The sequence below is a fragment of the Branchiostoma floridae genome, unplaced genomic scaffold (assembly GCF_000003815.2).
Source record: "Branchiostoma floridae strain S238N-H82 unplaced genomic scaffold, Bfl_VNyyK Sc7u5tJ_425, whole genome shotgun sequence".
Taxonomy (NCBI): Eukaryota; Metazoa; Chordata; class Leptocardii; order Amphioxiformes; family Branchiostomatidae; genus Branchiostoma; species Branchiostoma floridae.
Window position 1 is genome coordinate 7,305 of NW_023365844.1, and position 19,957 is coordinate 27,261.

Consider the following 19,957-nt stretch of genomic DNA (forward strand, 5'->3'; position numbering starts at 1 on the left):
AATGATTGACAACCATAAAGGTTTCCAAACTTGCGAAAGTGGCCTACATATTAACAATGACTGGCCTTATTTAGGAGCAACACCTGATGGTTTGGTTGAATGTAAGTGTTGCGGGAAAGGGGTGTGTGAAATGAATTGTTCATTTACTGCCAAAGATCTCTTGCCAACTGATTAAGCAAATACCAGAAACTTCTGCTTGAAGAAAACCAATGACAAAGTTCACCTTGATCGGTCACATGCTTACTACTAACAAGTACAGGCACAGATGTTCATATGTGATGTAATTGATGAGTTTTGTGAGTTTGTGGTACGGACAAAGAAGGGTGCGTCCAATGAAAGAATCCTACCCAATGCAGAGTTTTGCGACAGTGCAACGTTAAAATCTGTTCTTTGACAAGGCAATCCTCACTGAAGTTGTTGGCAAGTGGTTCTCAAAAACTGAGTCATCAGGATGAAATAAAAACACCTCTTGATATTTAAAACTGTACTCATATTTCAGAACCAGACCTATTTCTGTATCTTCACTACTAAGTAAGAAATACTTATTCATAACCTGGCCTGTTTGTACGAAGTTGCCTAGAAATATTAATAAAATATAAAATATAAAACAGCGTACACATATGTCATAACCAGGCCTTTCATGTATATAGTCACTATCATAATGCAAGTATTGAATTGCCTAGCAATATTGATACAATACATAAAACAGTAACCAGGCATAATTGTATATTCTAAATGCTATAATGTATTGTAATACCTAGCAATACATGTGTACAATACATGATATGTTATACAACAGTGTAAATATTTTTCACACCAAGGCCTGTTTGTATATCTTCACTACTTCGATATGAGTATTGTACAGCATAAGATATATTGATATAATGAATAACATTGTTTGTATATGTTAATTGTTACAGCAATGTCTGGCAATATTGATACATACATATCCATAACCCGGTTTGTATTTCTTTACTACTAAGTAAGCATATTGTAATGCCAAGTAATGTTGATGCAATATATAGTATCAACAATATAGTGATATAGTTTTAACTGTGTACATATATTTCTACTAGAAAGGTACAACAGAATCTGGTAAGTTTGTGAGTGCACAGCACGTTCTGGTTATCTTATCTATGAGTGCAAGAGCATCACCAGGTATAGATTTTACTAAGGGGGTGGGTAACGTGCAAAACTGAATATTTTCTTCTAACGAGATCAATAACACGTTTTACATGAATTCTCACATTAGCTATCTTACGGGTATTCTCTACTTCTGATGCAGACAATTATTTTGTGTCTTTGGTAAATGCTGGTATGTACAGTTTCACCCCTTTGGAAAGCTACACTATCGGCTATAGTAATTCCCCTATCTGCTAAAACACTATCCCCTGGCTCTAACTTTCTTAAAATCCCACAGTTTTCACTTAAATACTTATCGCTAACCCCTCCCCCATACCTTAGATATAAAATATATACAACCTTGTGGAGAAATGACAATTAGAAATTTTACAGTAAAGTGGTGTTTATAATTTGACCAGGTCATTGCTCCTGCTATCAAACTGGAAGCCGCTCAATGAAAATTTCGAAACAATCAATTATTACAGATACTTTGTTACTAAAACTTTGTTAAAAAAACTCTCGGCATGGTTTTCCTTAGTACATCACGTTGTGGCCAAAGAGTGAAAACACTGAGACGGTTATTCATAACAGAAATCCATTTGTCGAAAATTCTACTTGCTGTTAACAAAGAAATGCTAAAACGGTATTACAGATCTTGAAGATAAAGAGCAAGCCTGAGCCTCATCAACACTAAAATGAATTGCTGAAAATGAGAGATTGCATTTCGAGACGTACACTAAACATGAGACGCAACAAGCTGGAATACATTCATGTTACATACCACATTTGAACAACAGTTAATTTTGAATGCAAACAGCATCAGAGCTGCTCACAGATCTATCTGTATTATTTTTTTTTAAATACTTATGTCCGTTTAAAAGTCAAAACCAGGCTGCAAGGGAACAGGAAAGTCGAAGGGGATCCTGGTTTGAGTCTAGCAGCTGCTGCAGAAAGCAAGTTGGCACAGAAAATCTGGAAACCAGTTTGGCAAAATATCCCCCAGGGATCTTTAAAAAACGCCAGCCAGGCGACATGTACCCCTGGATGAATAAATCAACAAACAAACAAATAAAAGTTAAGGCTGTCCCCCTCTCCCCGAGGCATTAGGAAACTGTTTTGATTTCAAAAGGCTTAAACCCTGGATTGATTAACCAACAAAAGCAACAAGCATTAGCCTATTTGTGTGTCTCTAAAATGTCTATTATGGTAAGTATCTTTGCATCGATGGAATGTCAATTGATTAGTCGAATTTTGCCTTGAAAGTAGACTGTACACTGACTCTGCCTAACCTTATTGTATAAACAACCATGCAAAAACAGCAGAACACATTTCTGTGCTAGAAGTTTATCTTAAACCTCAACATGGTGAAAGTGCGAAATGATGACATAATGTTTTTACTTTTTTTCCAGATGTCTGAAGGTTTTTTTCATATCCTACCAATGCCAACGTCACACATGCCAACGCCTGGGACGGTTAGCATGCAGATTGTAGTGGCTTACCAAGAAGATAACAAAGGCCAAAGATGTTAAACTTTGTAATCTTCCTAATGTCCTACCAGTACTAGTTAGCTTTTTATCATAACTTAGTAAGGTATTTGTTCTAAAGTTAATTGAATATAGATATTGTAAAGCTTTGCCAATGTAATTTTTGTTGTGCATTTATTCATAACAATATGTCATTTTACCTGTATATCTTGAAGTAAGAAAAGTATTCTTGATGTAAGGACTGAGAAGTAAAAAAAAAAAACATTGCTACGCAAAAAGAGCGTTTGCTCTTGATGTAAGAACATTCATCTTAAAAATTAGAAAACCTTTCCAGGCTAATAATTAAACTAAGAATGAATTCTCTTGAAGTAAGTATCCTTGATGTAATAAGATCTTAAAAGTAAAAAAAAAACTTTCAAGGCAACAAAAATTTACTATAAATGCAGAAATGTTGTCGGTGGATTAATGTTCGCGGTTTTCGCGCTGGCCACTTCACCTCAAACTTAAAACCACCGCGAACACTCATCTATTAGACTGCAGTCCGTGGTGTTACTGCGAACTTAAATCCACCTCGAAAGGTCCTTTTTCCCGCTACCGTGAAATTAAATTCCCTCGAACTTAAATACATGTAAAGTATGCTCTTTAAGTAAGAAAAGTATTCTTGATGTAAGAAAATTTCTTTTAAAAGTAAAAAAAAAACCTTTCTAGGCGTTAACAGTTTACGTTCTTGACTGTGGAGGTAAGAAAAGTATTCTTGATTTAAGAACATTCTTTCTTAGAAGTAAGTAAACCTTTCTAGGCAATAAGAATGCACGCTCTTGAAGTAAGAAATGTATCCTTGATGTAAGAACATTTATCTTAGAAGTAAGAAAACCTTTCCAGGCAATAAGCACTGCACGAAAAACCTCATTTCCAGGATGGAAACTGACTTACACATCCCTGGAAATTATACATGTCCTTTAAAACCCTGAGGTGTCTTGCCTGCGAACGAGACGTGTACAGTTCTTTAGATGTCCTAGAATTTCGCGGAAATGCACCATTCTTGTGTAATTGACGTGTAAAAGGCTTGAAGTACCTTTACAGATGCTCTTGAAACAACAGGACATGAGCCGTGAGTTGCATTGTGTGTTGTTGGAATATGCCTACATTAGTGGGCAGTTATCACCTAATTATCTTCCTTGGTCTGCCTCACCCAGTGCACTTCTTTTGTCATGGAAAGTGGCGTCGAGAGTACTGACGCCCCCCCCCCCTTGAATTTTGCCCCTTCCCCATTAATATTTTGCATTTTCTTGTTTGCATTTCTTTATTCTGTAAAAGCGCCATACATTTATTCCTACTGAAAGAAGACAATTTTATTAGTGTTTGTTTGTGTGTGTAATAGGTTGAAGTCGCGAGTGTCTTTTGTATGTCATAGAATGCCAGCACATCTCTTGCTGTCTTCTAGTCTTCGCAGGCTACTAGTATGTACTTCTTGACGGCAGGGTAGTACAGTTGTCGCGCCTAGATGAGGGTTCCTTCACTATCCAAACATGAGCCCGTTTTGATATCCCTCCACTTTATTTCCGTCGAAAGCAAAGTCATTTGCCGACTGCAGTATCAACGGCTACAGTTGTGTACGGAAGCTCATTGATCCATGAAGCCATGGGAGAGGACTATGGCCCGACAGCGGTCCTGTTATTATCAGAGGCAGCTGACGTTCTGTTCCGCGATCTTCAGTAGAAAGTCTCTGTTGTTGTAGAATAATGACCAATGTCTCTAATAGTTTGTTCCTCGGTATCATCAGATAACGCACGCTGGTATCTAGACACACTTGGACAAGAATTTGAAAGTTGTGACGGGCGCGTTGATCGGCCAAAGGTGTAACCCTATAATTGTGCGAGGAGAAATCCTATTCGCTTTTTCTGAAGAATTTGCATGGGCACAGCCACAAAGAGCTGTGAGCTACCGCTAGTGCCAGCCATGTCTATTGTTACAATCACACCAAGGAGGTTGTTTGAGCTGCCTGATTATCCGTATTTCACAGTAAAACAATACCTGCCCAGAAAGATGTGAAACATGCCGCTGTGATTATCAACAGCTTGAAACATCAGTAGAAATTTAACGTTCAACGTTGTCACTTATTTTGTACAATCAAGAACATAACCCGGGACAAAAATTTAGTACATCGAGTCAAGCTGGTTATAACAATAACAATATTGACATAGATCATTCCACGTATATTGTGCGTAGGCAAAGTTACAGACGGTGACCAAGAAAATGGACAGTATCTTGTCCCGTGTTCTCTCCATTCTTTTCAAAAAGCTCGCAGTCCTATCTTTTCCCTATGTTCAACGTCGTTCCAGTTCAATTTCCTCGCCATGACGCGGCAGGCACTCTGTATTTACAGCTATAAAACATCGTACATATACGAATTAAACTTCTTTGGTTAGTTTATTTTCCTAGCTCTTCATGCAAAGGGGCTGATTTCGCAACTGATTAAATCTATTGAAATCTATAAGAAATCTATTGCAGCAGTTCAGATTTATGTAAGTTGAAAATGAATCTCAGAGTGCAAAATGATTAAAGAAGAAAATAAGAATGATTCAATAAACGCTGGGCGTTTGTGGCCTTTGTCTGTGCTAGACAATGCAATACACATCCTAATAACGAACTGCTGTTTGATTTTGATTTGATTTATTCGGCTGTATAATCATGAGAAATACAGCCAGGGCTACCCAACTAGCCTGAGGCTATTATCAAGGGCTAGCCCTGGTAACATTACAATATACGTTATACAATAGTATACAGTATACAACAGTATTAACGATACATGTAACTTTGACTACAGAGGTGATCCGTGTTTACAGCTTGACTAGCAGTCGTACGATCTAGAATGTCAGTCTATGATACAAATGATGTTACTCGGTTATCTATATAAGGCTAGTTAGTCAGCGATTAACATGTTTGAACGCTATAATGTATACGTACTACAGTACAGATCGTTCAGTAGGAACAGTAGTTGTTGCCATCAATAGCTACTATCAGTAATACAATGACTATTAGGAAACTATGATATACTTTATCAAGCGTTTACAGAGTATTTGTTATCAGGCGACGTGCGCAGTCTATTTTTGAAGGAGCTGATGGTGCTAGCTGTACGGGTACTACTGGGGAGAGAGTTCCAGAGGGAAATTGCTCTGCTAACAAATGTTCTCTGAGATCGTGTAGTCTTGTATGCAGGAGTAGTCAAATGTTCACTAAGTCTGTTTCTTAGGGGGTAGCGGGAGTCGATAGCAGACGCTCGTGCATGGGGAAGCAGACTTTGCAGGTGTGGGGGGCAACGTCCATTCAACAGTTTGTACATGGTTACTGCCGTATGGAACTTGCGTCGGTACTGTAGTGACGGTAGGGATAGTTCGGAGTAGAGACGTTCGTATGAAGGGTACGGTAGTCCGAAGTGGCCACTGATAATCCTGGTGGTTTGGTACTGGACAGATTCCAGAATCTTTTGGTCACGTTTGGTAAGGCCGGCCCAGACAATGTCAGCATACTCTAGACTTGGTCTTGTGATCATAGTGTATAGCCTGAGAAGTAGATTCTTCGGAATCTTCTTCCGTAGAGCACATAGTAGTCCGGATGATCGCCTAGCCTTTGTTGAGATGATCTCTACGTGTGTTGACCAGGACAGGGTATTTGTGACAGTGACGCCTAGGTGTTTATGACTGGTGACAACCTGTAAAACAGTTCCTCCTAGGATCACAGGAGGAATCAATCGTGGAAGGGCGCGAGACGTAATAAACATGACTTTGCACTTGTCTATATTAGCCTCTAGTTTCCATTTTGAAAGCCAGGTTGACACAGAGGTCAACTCACTGTTTAGTGATGCGACTACGCTGTCGATAGAGCGGTGGCAAGAAGACAGTGATGTATCGTCGGCAAATAGGTTTGTTTGACACTGTGTAAGGCTAGTGGCCAGATCGTTGATGTAAAGTATAAAAAGTGTCGGTCCGAGGACGGATCCTTGCGGCACTCCGGCTAATGGAGACTTCCATTCGGAGCCTACTCCCTGAATGACGACACGTTGTCGTCTATCGGAGAGATAGCTGGTGAAGCAGTTGAGCATGGGGCCATTAATCCCGTATGCTTTTAATTTAGCAAGAAGTCCTGCGTGCCAGACCTTGTCAAAGGCCTTTCGGAGGTCAAGAAATACGCAGCCTACAATTTGTCCTCTATCCATGGCGTCAGTCCATTCCTCCATTAGTCGGCACAGCTGCAGTGCGGTGTTGTCAAGTGGTCTAAATCCGCTTTGGTGGTCAGTCAGTATCGGATTTATATGGGCAATTAGACGTTTGTTCACCAGGGTTTCCATAACCTTTGACACTGCGCTCAGTAGTGATATAGGCCTGTAGTTGTTTGAGAGGTGGCGGCTACCGGCTTTGTGAATGGGGGTTACGTTAGCTTTTTTCCATTCCGAAGGTACCTGCCCGAGTTGGAGAGATTTGTTATACAGGCAGGTTAGAGGAGCTGAGATCGGATCTGCTACTAGGCGTAAGAGCCTGGGGGATATTTCGTCGGGTCCACATGACTTTCCGACTTTCAGAGAACTTAGTTGTTGTCGTACTTCCTCAACTGACAGCTGAACAGAATCCAAGACTGTTCCCGGGACAGTTGTCGGGTGGAATGTCGGAGTTGGGTCATTCCTAGCGGGAAGATCAGTCTGGTTTATGAAGAAATTGTTCAGGGCATTAGCCTTTTCTTCCGGAGTCTCCAGTATGGCTGAACCGACTTTAAGAGCTGGGATACCCGTTGAGGTATTTCCCAGAGCAGATTTAGCATATGTGAAGAATCGCCTGGTGTTGCCAGTCTCCACATCATTCACGAGTTCCTCAATGTAAGCTGACTCGGCCCTTCTTGTGAGTGCAGTCACTAGATTTCTTTGTCTTCTGTAGGTGGCCCACGTTACCTCAGTATTTATCCGTTTCGCTCTGGAGTGTAGGCGGTGTTTTCTACGGATAGCTGTTTTGATCTCTTTGTTAGAATGTATCCAGGGCTTTGCTGTCCTAGTGGTAGAGACAAACTTGTGAGGGATGTGTTGTTTGCATATGGCAATGAACATGTTGTACCATGAATCCCAGATGTCGTCCATGGAGTCAAAAACGTGGTTGATATCCCAGGGGGCGGCTGCAATGTGTTGGTGAAGGGTTTCAATGTTCGCTTTGCTATACAACCAGACGAGGCGTTTTCCGCTGTGGTGGTTTGCCTTTAGGTTGAGCGCAGTTGCTGTTGCGAGATGATCAGAGTCACCAAGGGGAGCTAAGGTGCCCGTTTGGTGACACATTACTGGATGGGAGGTGACAATCAGGTCCAACAAGTTCCTCCCACGGGTCGGTTCGTGAAGCACCTGTTCTAGACCATGGTTCATGAAAATGTTGTCAAGTTGTCGTCCCGGGTTGTCAGTTGTGTTGCTGTTAAGCCAGTTGCTGTTCTTTGCATTGAAATCTCCGAGGATCACTTTAACAGCATGTGCTTGGTCCGTTGCTTTCTGAATCTGAGTTTCGAATAGGTCAAAGAATGTGTCATCTGCTGATGGCGGGCGATATGAACAATTGATTAAGAGATTGGTATTGGCTTTGGTCACATCACACCAGATAGATTCTATCTCGTCATTCTCAAGATCACCACGTCTTGTCGTGTACAGAGAATCACTGACATACATCAAGACGCCACCTCCATGTCTGTTCCTGTCTTTCCGGTACACCTGGTACCCTTCCAGTTCGATATCACGGTCAACAATATCACTACTTAGCAAAGTCTCAGTTACGCATAGAACACTGAACTTCATCGTGGATACCAAAGATCTGAGTTCTTCAATCTTGGGTAGTAAACTTCGAGCATTGAGATGTACCATGGTCAGTAAGTTTTTCGAGTTTGGGTTCAGCAACAGTTCCGTCATGTCTGAAGCAGTATCAGGGTGTCTGATATTTTGTTGTGTGGGATCCATAGGTGGGTTAAGATAGGTGGATCCGGTTGTTACAATGTCTGTACCTATTCGCAATGACAAAGCGACGAGGAGAAATAACCAAATCGTTGTCAAAGGATTGTCGAACATAATGTCAGTTACTTCGGACCCTTCCTACCCTTCTTCCGTAAGGAAGATGAAGGGACAACTTTGGTCTTGTAAGACACTAAGGCTTTACCAGGAGAAGGGAGCGTTTTAGTTGTCCCCTTCTCGTCTGCATCTTTTTTAGACTTTTTTTCAACTGCCCTGCCGTTTCGTCTTGCAGAGGTGTCCGAGTCATCAGACTCGCTAGGACTTGCATCTGCGTCTTTCTTTATCTTTTTACCAGTTGCCTTTCCGGTTCGTCTTGCAGAGGTGTCCGCGTCATCGGAGTCGCTCTGGCTTGAAGGGAGAGGTCGTTTGTTGACACTCTCTTCGTCTGTTTCGTATTCGGCGCTGATATCCCCTGAGTCGTCTAATTTGAGAAGGAGGCCGTCAGTTTGGCTGGTGACCAAGTCCTCTGCGTCCTCCATGTCAGTCTCACCGCCTGGCGGCTCTTTACCCCCGTCTTGGGACTCAGGCGTACTCACTACCCCGTTTGGGGACTCAGGCGTACTCACCACTCCGTTTGGGGGCTCAGGCGTACTCACCACTCCGTTTTGGGGCTCAGCCGTACTCACCACCACCTTAGGGACTGTCGGTGTGTTGTCCTGTACTGAACTCTGACTGGTATACTCGTTTTCACCAGGTGTAACTGGTTTCTTTACACTCTTGTCGTTCGGCTGTGTAGGGGTGATCTTGGTCCAGCTAGTGGTGACGTTCAGCCTGTTTGCAAAGCTGAGTTGGCACGACCTTGCAGAGTGACCTTCCCCTCCACAGATGTTACATTTGATGTCTTGGTCACAATCGGTGGCTAAATGACCAATCTCAAAACAGCGGGTGCACTTAACGGCTGTACAAGCGGCGACAAAATGCTCGTCACTGCCACAGCGGTGACAGATCCTCGGCTGTCCGTTGTACCTAAAGGTCACAAGTTCACTGCCGATACGGATAGAATTCGGGATGTGCTTTGTGATCTTCATACGATACTGCCTAGTACCGGTCAGGATTTCAGGGAAACCTTGGTTCGCATAGGTAAGGAAACGGCTGTCCTCTACAGTACCAAACTCTCTGAGCCGATGGCGGATAAAGTTATCATCCATTTCAACAGGTATGCCAAAGGCTGTTATCACTGTCAACCCGGAGCCGTACAACTCGACATCAACTGCACTGTCATATGTAAGTCGAGGGCTCACTTTGGCGAGGGATGATTGGGACTTGAAGGTGATCTCACATACTCCCCTTGTTCTCCGTTGTATTCCCACGATGTCGGTCAGTGGGTTTACCCCATGTTTTTTCAACAGTTCAATGGCATCACTAAACTGGGCATCTTCGACCTGGAGAAATGTAACCTTAACGCTGCGCTGCCTGGTGAATTTAGACACGGTAGGCATCTTCAGACTTAGTGTTTGGCGGGAAAAACCAGACACTTGGCGGTTACTATAGAAACCACTCCCAGATGGGGCTAGCCTGACCGTGCGTCCGCGTGCTTCACTCCGCTAACGAGGGGTCTTGACAGCCGAGTCCGCGTGCCTCACCCTACTAACAAGGGGAGGGGATCCTGCCTTGACAGCTGGGAGATGCCACCCTTAGTTTAAGGGGTGGTGGCGACACACTTTACAGGTTTCAGTGGAATCAAGACTTGAAATTAACCAAGCAGAATACGTGTAGAATGCGACACTGACCTGTGAGACTAATACTTTGAGCGAGATAAACGTCCTCGAAGGTCTGGTGGATCGATCCGGAGGTAAACCGCAGCCCGGTCCTACCACGCGTGAGCCAGGCGGGGTGGGGGCCCCGCGTGACCGAGGGGAGACCGATGGAGGGGTTCGGCGGTTGAAAAACGTCCGTATCTCAGACAAGTCCAGACATACAAACAAAGTTCACACACCGAGGTGGTCTCCACAGTCTCGGAAACTATCCACAATCAAACTTGACCTAACCAGCCGGCATGCGGGGCATGGGACGACTGGGAAACACGTCCTGGTCGCACTGGTCGCAAGAACCGTCCGCTCCTGTGACGGTCAGCTTGTTGTAATGAAAATGACGAGTTTGTTTAAGGAAAGAAATTGAAACCTCCTTGTTTTAAGACATGTTTTTTTATTTAGAAGCCGAGATCTATCCCTAGCATTTTTTTCCGACATGTAGAAATGACAATGCATGGCCCGCATGGGTAAACCAGAGTTACTGCGGTCGGCGCTCAATACCTGTCGACCGTAGGATTTCTAAATAAGTTTGAAATGTCGGCCCATACAAATCACAGTTTCATTAATTATGATTGTTTTTTAGTATTCTATAGACCTTTCTTTCTGACCTTGATGGTATTTCTAAAAATGTTGATGCCGTTTCTTTTTATAGTTGTATTTTGTTCCATTTTGTTCTGTCAGACGATGTCACGGGTAGACATACCAATCATTCAATACCCCCTACACTCCCCCTTATTTTGTGTTTAAAATGTAAACCTCATTGCTTATTAATTGTCCAAGCATAGCCTAGGCTGGGTTGCAAGGGTAGTATTTGCCGGTAAACAGTAGTAACCCGCGACTCAAGCTTTCCTTTGAGAATAGGCGCCGCCAGGCTTTTGTCTGCCTATTTCCCCCACACGTCTGGTGCAAGGTTCCTAGAAATTTCTGTACAGGTGCGAGTCTAGGCATGTAGGGAAAAAAACAAGGATATTACACGCAAAACTAGGAAAGTCATGTACACAGCCAGGACACAGAACATATCACAGGTGTGTAAGTCCCTTGAAACACCTGGAAATTAGGGTTTTCGTGCAGTGATTCACGTCACAGAAACGGCACCGGGGGGGCAGGGGGGGCGGCTGCCCCCCCGAAAAATATGTTGGGGGGGCGTCGCCCCCCCCTAGAAAATCAAGCTGAAACCTTGTGTATTTTTTGATGATGGAAATCTCATTAAATCACGCTAGTCTAATGGGAAAATTTACGCCTGAAAACGCAAGAAATGACGTTTCAGAGAGTCCCGATTTCAAAATTTCGCCAGTGTTCCCTTGTGACGTCTCGCGTCTTTGGCCATGTCGGCGCAGGACAATATGTTGCGGGAGCGTCGCTCTTAAAAACCTTTTTAACTAATAGAAATTTTACAATCGTACTATACTTGGTTTACAAGCAGAATGTGAGCCTCAAATGCAGGAAATGACGTTTTAGGCGGTCAAGATTTCAAAATTTTGTCCGGACCTCCCTAGCGATGACTTGTGCCTTCGGCGCTCACAACGACATGGTGAAAATTTGTTGAGGCGTGGGTCATTGCCCTCAAACATCTCTTTTATTCACAAAAATGACATTAGATTTAGCATAGTCCCTCAGCAAAATTTGTCCCCCAAAATACAGAAAATGGCGTTTCAGAGGGTACAGATTTTGAAATTTTCCCAGACCAACCTTGCGACAGCTTGCACCTTCGACACTCGGAATCGTGAATATATTTTGGGGGCATCGCCCTCGCTAAAACCATGTGTCTTTCTAACAGAATTGTCATCAAATTTCAGCTTAGTCTGGCAGCAAAATATGCGCGTCAAAACGTAGGAAATGGCGTTTTAGAGGGTCAAGATTTCAAATTTTCCCGGGGGAGCATGCCCCCGGACCCCCCTAGGATGGTCGCGCCTTCGGCGCGACTGGTAGCGCCTTCGGCGCTACATGTGCCGTACAATTCTGTCAGTAAAAGTTCGCCCCCCCAAACGAAATTTGGTGCCGCCGCCTCTGAAGAAGGGAAACCAGAGGCCACACATCCTATGCAGACTGCGTCAATTCGACTTACGAACCAAAGACCTTGTAACGGTATATACATATTACGTCCGACCTATGCTGGAGTACGCCGCCCCACTCTGGCATCCTGGCTTGACTAAAAAGCACCGTGGTCAGATTGAACGCCCCCCTTCGTATTTTCAAAACGGCTTACTGTACGATCACTAAATTTGCAGGGAAGGTTGTGCTCATCGTATTTTATAATTCCTAAAATTTATTATCATTATGACGTAATATGACGTAATTATTACGTCATTAATTGATATTTTTGGCTAAAACGGGGAATTCCCGTAATACCTAAATATCTCACTCAAAAAGTTACCAATAAAGGTTTCATATTAATATCTAATTGTTATGAGACTTCTGTTGTCAAAAGCCGACGCAACGACGTCAAAATGACGTCATAGAATGACGTCATCTGTAGTTTAGCTATCCGCCATCTTGGATTATCAACCTTAAATTTTTTCAAGATAAATTTTTTTCAACATATAACGCTAAAACCCCTTGAAAATGGATCAAAAACGTTTAAATGAATGTTTTCTCTAAGAAAATACCAAGGAGTAATAAATTTGAGGGAAAATAAGTTTGTTATATTTTTCATCATGATATTGTCGGCCATCTTGGATTCTGACCAATCATGGCATCTCATTAGCATAATTTATGAATATTTTAATTATAAATGTTCAACTAAGATGTCTTAGATATCAAAGATATATAAAAAGATGTTTAGTTTAGCAAGAAAATCTTAAAATCCCATTTTTAAACCAAATTAGTGATTTTTGTAAAATTTGCCTTTCAGAAACCCGTTGCATGGCAACACGAAAAAGCATAAACTTCCCTATTTTTTTTTCTTAAATTGTTGCCAACAATATTTTAGAAAAACTTACCAAGTTTAATTGTTCTAGCACACGCTGTTTGGGAGCTATAGGGGGTCAAAGTTGCACCCCCCTAGTCTGGATAGGGTTAACCTTTTAACCCTATCTAGACCAGGTTTTTTTGGGATTCCTGGTACCAGGGGGGGGGGCTCTTTTGACCCCCCCTTCGTAATTTCAAAATGGCTTGGGTTACGATCACCAAATTTGGAGGGGATGATGTACTAGTGTAGTTTAATATTTTCTGTATTTTTGGTATCGTTGTGACGTAATATGACGTAATTATGACGTCATAATGTCATATTTTGGGCTAAAATCTTCAAAATATGAAATTTCCGCTATACTTAAATGAATTGAACAAAATGATGACTATAAAGCTTACCTTATTAGTGTCTAAGTCTGCTTAGTCTTTTGTTGCCAATGACGACGACAATGACGTCTATATAACGTCAGAAAATGACGTAATTTGTCAGCCATCTTGGATCGACAAGCTTGAATTTTCTAAAATACGATTTTTTCCACATATAACCCCAAAACCCAATAGAAATGGACTAAAATGATCAAGTGATTGTGTTTTGTAAGAAAATAACAGATTTTGACGGTATTTGAGCAAAAATTACATGTATTTATCGTTGAAAATGTCTTGTCCGCCATCTTGGATTTTGACCGATGACGTCATCAAATTAGCATAAATTATGAATATTTGATTTGAAATGTGACTTAAAATTACACAGGATGTTCATGATATAAATAAAAAAGTTTGACGTAGCAATAAAACCATGAAATCCCATAATTCAAACTGAAATTAGTAAATTTGGGAAAATATGCCTGTCAGAAACCTGTTGCCATGGCAACACGAAAAATAACAAACTAAATTTATTTAAACAGAATTGTTGCCACCAATATTTTAGGAAAAGTCACTAAGTTTCGTAGTTCTAGCACACGTCGTTCGACAGTTATATGACGTCAAAGTTGGCGCAGGCACTTTTAGCCCCCCCCCCTGGTCTAGATAGTGTTAAATGTATTTACTGATGGAGCAAATTGTTTTAACATAGTGGCTTACATGCAATTGAGCCTATGGCTGCGAGATGTCCACTCACTATATTTTAATTGTATTGTAATGTTGGTGCGATAAAAAAAAAATAAACCAAGTTATCATATATGTTTCTTCCTTTCTTTTTTAAAGTGCCGGAGGTCAACATGGAGCTGCGTGCAGTGGTCGGCTGCAGTAATGGAACGTATCAACTTTAAAAAATGGAAGTCAGGGACAGGCCCTAAACATTGAACATCAAATGGATTTGGATGATGCAACTGTCCCCAACCTTTGAAGCTTTACCAATTTCCCACTGACAAAAAAGACCCTGATGCTCGGAGAAGGTGGAATAAACTAATGAACAAAACTGATCCGGAGACCCAGAAAAATTGGGTTAACAAGCCACATGGCCGAGTATGCTCGTGCCATTTTCCAGATGGCAAACCAACACCAGCTGCTATTTCCAAGATTTTGCCACCACAGTTCAAAAAACAATGTAGTAGAATAAGCTGCATAATTGACTGTACAGAAATATTTATTGAAAGACATAGATGTCTGGACTTACAAGCCTCCACATGGTCTCAGACTATAAAAAACACAATACTTTAAAGCTGCTTGTAGGGATCACACCAAATGGGCACATCTCCTTTGTTTCAAAGACCTTTGGCGGAAGAGCCTTTGATGCGTTCATCACCCGGGACTGGAGGACCTGATGCTGTTGAAAGCAACACTAGAAATACCACCAGCAGCACAGCGAAGGCGACAAATAACAAGAGACAAAGTAAAGAAAAAAAAAAACTGTTGCAAACTTTAGGATCCACGTAAAGCTTGCTATCAATCGGCTGAAGGACTTCAAAATCCTCGAGGGTACATTCCCCATAACACTCATCGTGACTCATGTCAACAGTAGGTAACATTATCAAGGTATGTGCTGCATTGGTCAATCTACAGCAAGACTTGGTCATCTAAACAGTTGGCATACTAGCCTTTTAAGTTGGCAGAGATAAACGGTATTGAATTGCTGGCAGCTGAGTGCCAGTGACTTTTTTAATGATCCTTTTGTGATTATGTTGTGATAGCAGGAGACTGTGACCGATGATGACAATGACAATGTAATACAGGTGTAATACAAGTGGATCTTCTCCGTAACATGTCCTTTCAAAAATTTTTCATACAATAAGTTGTGAGTTCTGTACATTTATGCTGCCATACTGGTGGTAATGTAACGTTAGGTATTAACATATTTTCTGGAATAGAATCAATGTGATCTTACTTTTGCCTTTGTTCATGAAGTAGCTTGTGTAATGGGAAATGATTTATCAAACAGAGATAATTGGATTAAAACTAACAAAAGAGCAGTAGCAGCTCACATTAATTATGTTTTCCCGATATGCGAAATTGTTCTTGCTGGTGCGTACATGTCTTTTTCTACTCCCAGGAACCAATCAGAGCTTATAACTTTCACGAACCAATCAATTTTTAGAACTGCATCTGCAACTTAGCTGCATAACTATGAACAACCGTCCTGTGTTTTAGCTCTTCATGTGTATAAACGTCCACCTCTTCATCTATTACTGCCGGAACGAAAATAGAATTTAAAAAAAACACCACTTACTAATATATTGACAGTAAAATACATACAAACGTCTTACACTAGGTTTCAAAAGCTTGGAATTGCTCTTTATTCTTAACTGGCAGTTCTAGAATTTTCTTTAGAACAGGTGTTCGTACCTGCCAGGTGGGATAACCTACGGTGGCACCGCGCGACGCGCCATCTCCTTGAACAAACGTTACGCTCCACACGCAACGCCGGATTGGCAAGTTATCTCCTAAAATGGTGGATTTTATCCTCCATGCATTTCGCGCCATTAATTGCGAATAGGCGTATTGTTATGACGTAATATTACGTAATTATGACGTCACAATGTCATACTTTATGTTAAAATCGTCTACATATGAACTTTCCGCTATACTAAAAAACGTAAAAACGAGGATATAAAAAAAAAAAACTTCTCTTACTAGTTAACGGCCAAATAATCGACTAATGTCATTATTAAAGTCATATCCAAACATCTCATAATCTGCCCTATACTTCTCTTTTATCCGCCACAAGTCTTCTATTGGTATTTGTTTATAAAAGTCCCAAAACAAGGTATCGCCTTTCCTCTGTCGAACTTCAGGCAGTTGGTCTTCTCTCCCAACGATTCCAGCATTTTTAAAGAACAGCGGGTAGTCTTGCGCTATTGTTTCTGTGTGTATGATGAAATCATAGTCTATCTGAAAATCAAGAAGACGATATATATTGTTTTGTCCTTTCAAACTAGATCTGGAGGTTCTACCGTGAATAGCTATTAAACAAAATGTAGCAATAACTGAGAATGACATCTTTAGTCGACCACTATGACGTTTAAGAGCACAAAGAAAATAGCGCTACAACACCCTTACGAGGTCAGATATTGTCTAGTTCGTTAACGCAATTACCTGTCGATGGGAATCCAGTGTTTGAGGAGAGCACGTAAACTCCATCTAGCTACCAAAATTACAGATAATGTAAAACTTTACTTGTACATCATCACCTACAAATTTGGTGATCGTTACTCGATCGTTACTCGTTACCCCCCCCCCCCCACGCACACCGTCCCAGGAATCCAAAAAAAGCCCGTCTAGATAGTGTTTAGAGACATTCAGCTCTATACTGACGGTTTTTGACTGCTCTTAAAGTGTCTTTAGTAGTTGTACCCACGTATTTTGTATTATAATCTTCTACCTTAATATTACAAATCTAAATCAACGTTCAAATTTCATCTGAATGAATTTTTTTTGTCACTATCTTTTTTTTAATCATCTAAAAGCGTGTCCTCTTTAATACTCACATGACAAGGGGCGCACAGGTCGGAGATCAACTGCCAGTGTGGATCTTGCCAGTCTGTTCTGTTTGTACCAACAGCTTTAATGAAAGCAGGGAATGGAACTATTGGGTATGAGTAAGTGTCACTGCCTTCAGATATGCCCGAATGTCCTACCTGGAGAAAGAAATATTTTGAATAATACATACAACCACCAAATGTAAATATGTATATGTTTCTACCATTTCATAACACTGCTGAATAATAACAAGAAGAAGATAACACTGCTGGCTGCACATGCATTCTAATTTCAGATTTTTATATTAGTTCTCTCTGTCCAAACATGATCGGGTAAGAGCCATGCATTTTTCAATACAAATCAACTTCTTTCTTTAATAGTGAGGGCGTTATGGCGAAGGCCGTTGTATATTAAATTGATAAGCGACTTGATAAAGTAACACAACTATATCTAAGAAATCCGCCTTTGTTACTATCATTCTTGAATTAAAACAACGGTCCTGCCAATGTTTAAAAATGAGATACATTCACCCTATTTCGATCGGGCTTTCTGTTGGACAATCCAGCACGGCTTGTGTGTGTGTGTGTGGGGGGGGGGGGGGTCTTTTGAAACCCGCCCCTTCTAACTCCTGTAGCTCTTTAACGTTTAACCATATGTTTACCAATTTTTTTAGAGAATTATGTAGAAATAATATCAAAGAATGTTTAAAAAGTTAACGCTATTGTGACATAATCTGACGTACTTATAAGGTCATAAATGATTACATTGGCTAGAAACATGAAAAATGGGAATTTCCTGAAAAATGATAGGTATGCTATAAACTTACAAATAGACTAAAGACGTTCAATTAAACGTTTTTTTTTAAATTTAAAAACAAATACCAAGTAGTTGTACATTCTAAGGTACAATAAGCTAGTTATTCTTGATCCAGTCATATGGTCCACCATCTTGGATTTTGACCGATGACGTCACGAGATTATAATAATTCATGCAAATTTAATTATATTGTACATCCAATTAATTTTGGATTTCATTTACATAATAGCAGCAATATAGCAAATAAACGTTTGTTACTGAAGTTTGTCCAAAAGGCTTGTCAACAAACAGTTGTATTTTTTTTAATACTTTATATAATTGTTGTCAACTAAATTTATGACAACGCACGGAATCTTTTGAGTCTAGTGTAAGCCTTTCTGGCGTTATGCGGCATGAAAGTTAGCCCATGCCTCAAAAGTCACCCTCCGCCCCGTTGGGCTAAACTGATACGTACCTGTGCCTTTGAGGTGTTCAAGGAAATTGTTTCCAGCATGGAGTTGTATTTTTTTCTATATTCAAATCGTGACGGAGCATAATAAAATTTGTCCTCCCATGCTGACGCCAGTCTGCAAAATATATAAATGATCATTTTGTATTGACGTAACTTAGAAACAAATGGACCCTCAAACCACCGTACCTTTTTTGTGACGTAGCTTACCGTATGGGGTCAAAACTGGCCCCATAACGTTTTGTACAATTACAGTTTCTTTGTGACTCTTTTAATGATTTGTTCATATGTATAGCTTTATTAGTCTATGTGGGACAGTTTTGACATGATTAGGTGAGAACATTTCTAGTCCATTATCATAATTCATGCAAAAGAACATGAGGACCACATTTTCCACTAACGCTATTCAGACCGGGTAATATTTTTTATGCCTGCACCAACTTCAAAGTCACATAGCCGCTGAATAGCTTATGGTAAGGCCACCAAACGTGGTCCCTTTTTCTTAAATGTTGACAGCAACCAATTTAAGTGAATAACAAAAGTTCATCATTTTTCATGTTGCCAAGGCAACGGCATTTGACAGGCATATTTATTACTTATTTATTATTATTATTTTCTAATTTTGGCGTAAACATTCAAGTTTTAAGGTCTTCTTGGTAAATCACACTTGTTAATGCCAGCTTAAAAGTTTAATGTAAAATTTATGATTCAACATTCATAATTTGATGACGTCATTAGTCAATATTCAAGATGGTGGCAAATTTTAAGCTAAATGACCCCATGAAGTCGTCTTATAAAATGATAATAACACAAAAGTAGTTACCATTATTTTGTTGCACATGTACATCATTCTCTGAAAACTTCGTGATCGTACGATCAGTAGTTTAGGCATGGATCTTAAAAGTATGTTTAAAAATATGCTGGGGTCAGTTTTGACTCCACTGGACAGTACATAAACTTTATCAACAATGAGCCAATCTCGGTAAAAACGTATGAGAAGTTGTAAGACATACATACAAAGAAAATGATGGGAGGGAATTTGTTTTCAACCAGAAATGTGAAAATGACACACATTATATACGTCAGGGGCCAGTTTTGACCCCATACGGTGGTTTGAGGGTTAATGTTCACCCTACAAAATGTGAACACTTGTTCTGACACAAAGCAATTGCAATTGCAACAAGCGTTCGCAGAATGAAATGGGTGAGGATGTGGTGGTTTGAGGGTGTTTTTATAGACATCTCAGGGGCTAGGCTAACAGTATATGATACGTCCGATTGGCACAATTGTCCGGAATTCTACAGGATTTTTCCGCGCCTATGTAGTTGCATCATCCCGTTGGAGTGGAATAATTTGGGTTCACAGATTGTCATGATATTTGGAATGCAGATAGTTTTTGTTATGAACTGTGAGCGAGCGAATGAGTGAGATAGCTCTGGAGATGCCTTACAAAATCAAATTTTATCATACAAGTCAGGGGCTA

General features: G+C 40.7%; 2 protein-coding genes across 2 annotated transcripts; both read right to left on the reverse strand.

The window, feature by feature from the left end:
- Positions 1-7,206: 7,206 nt before the first annotated feature.
- Positions 7,207-8,538, reverse strand: LOC118408801 (the record flags this gene model as incomplete). Its single annotated transcript, XM_035809660.1, has 1 exon — positions 7,207-8,538. A coding segment is annotated over exon 1 (1,332 nt), but the record flags the coding sequence as incomplete, so codon positions are not given.
- Positions 8,539-8,702: 164 nt separating this feature from the next.
- LOC118408802 lies at positions 8,703-10,385 on the reverse strand. Its single transcript, XM_035809661.1, has one exon. It carries the CDS (start codon positions 10,074-10,076, stop codon positions 8,703-8,705), a length of 1,374 nt encoding a protein of 457 aa, XP_035665554.1. The 5' UTR covers positions 10,077-10,385.
- Positions 10,386-19,957: the final 9,572 nt, after the last annotated feature.

Excerpts from the sequence above, each read along its gene's own strand:
- LOC118408802 (XM_035809661.1), bottom strand. The coding sequence starts at position 10,076 with ATGCCTACCGTGTCTAAATTCACCAGGCAGCGCAGCGTTAAGGTTACA.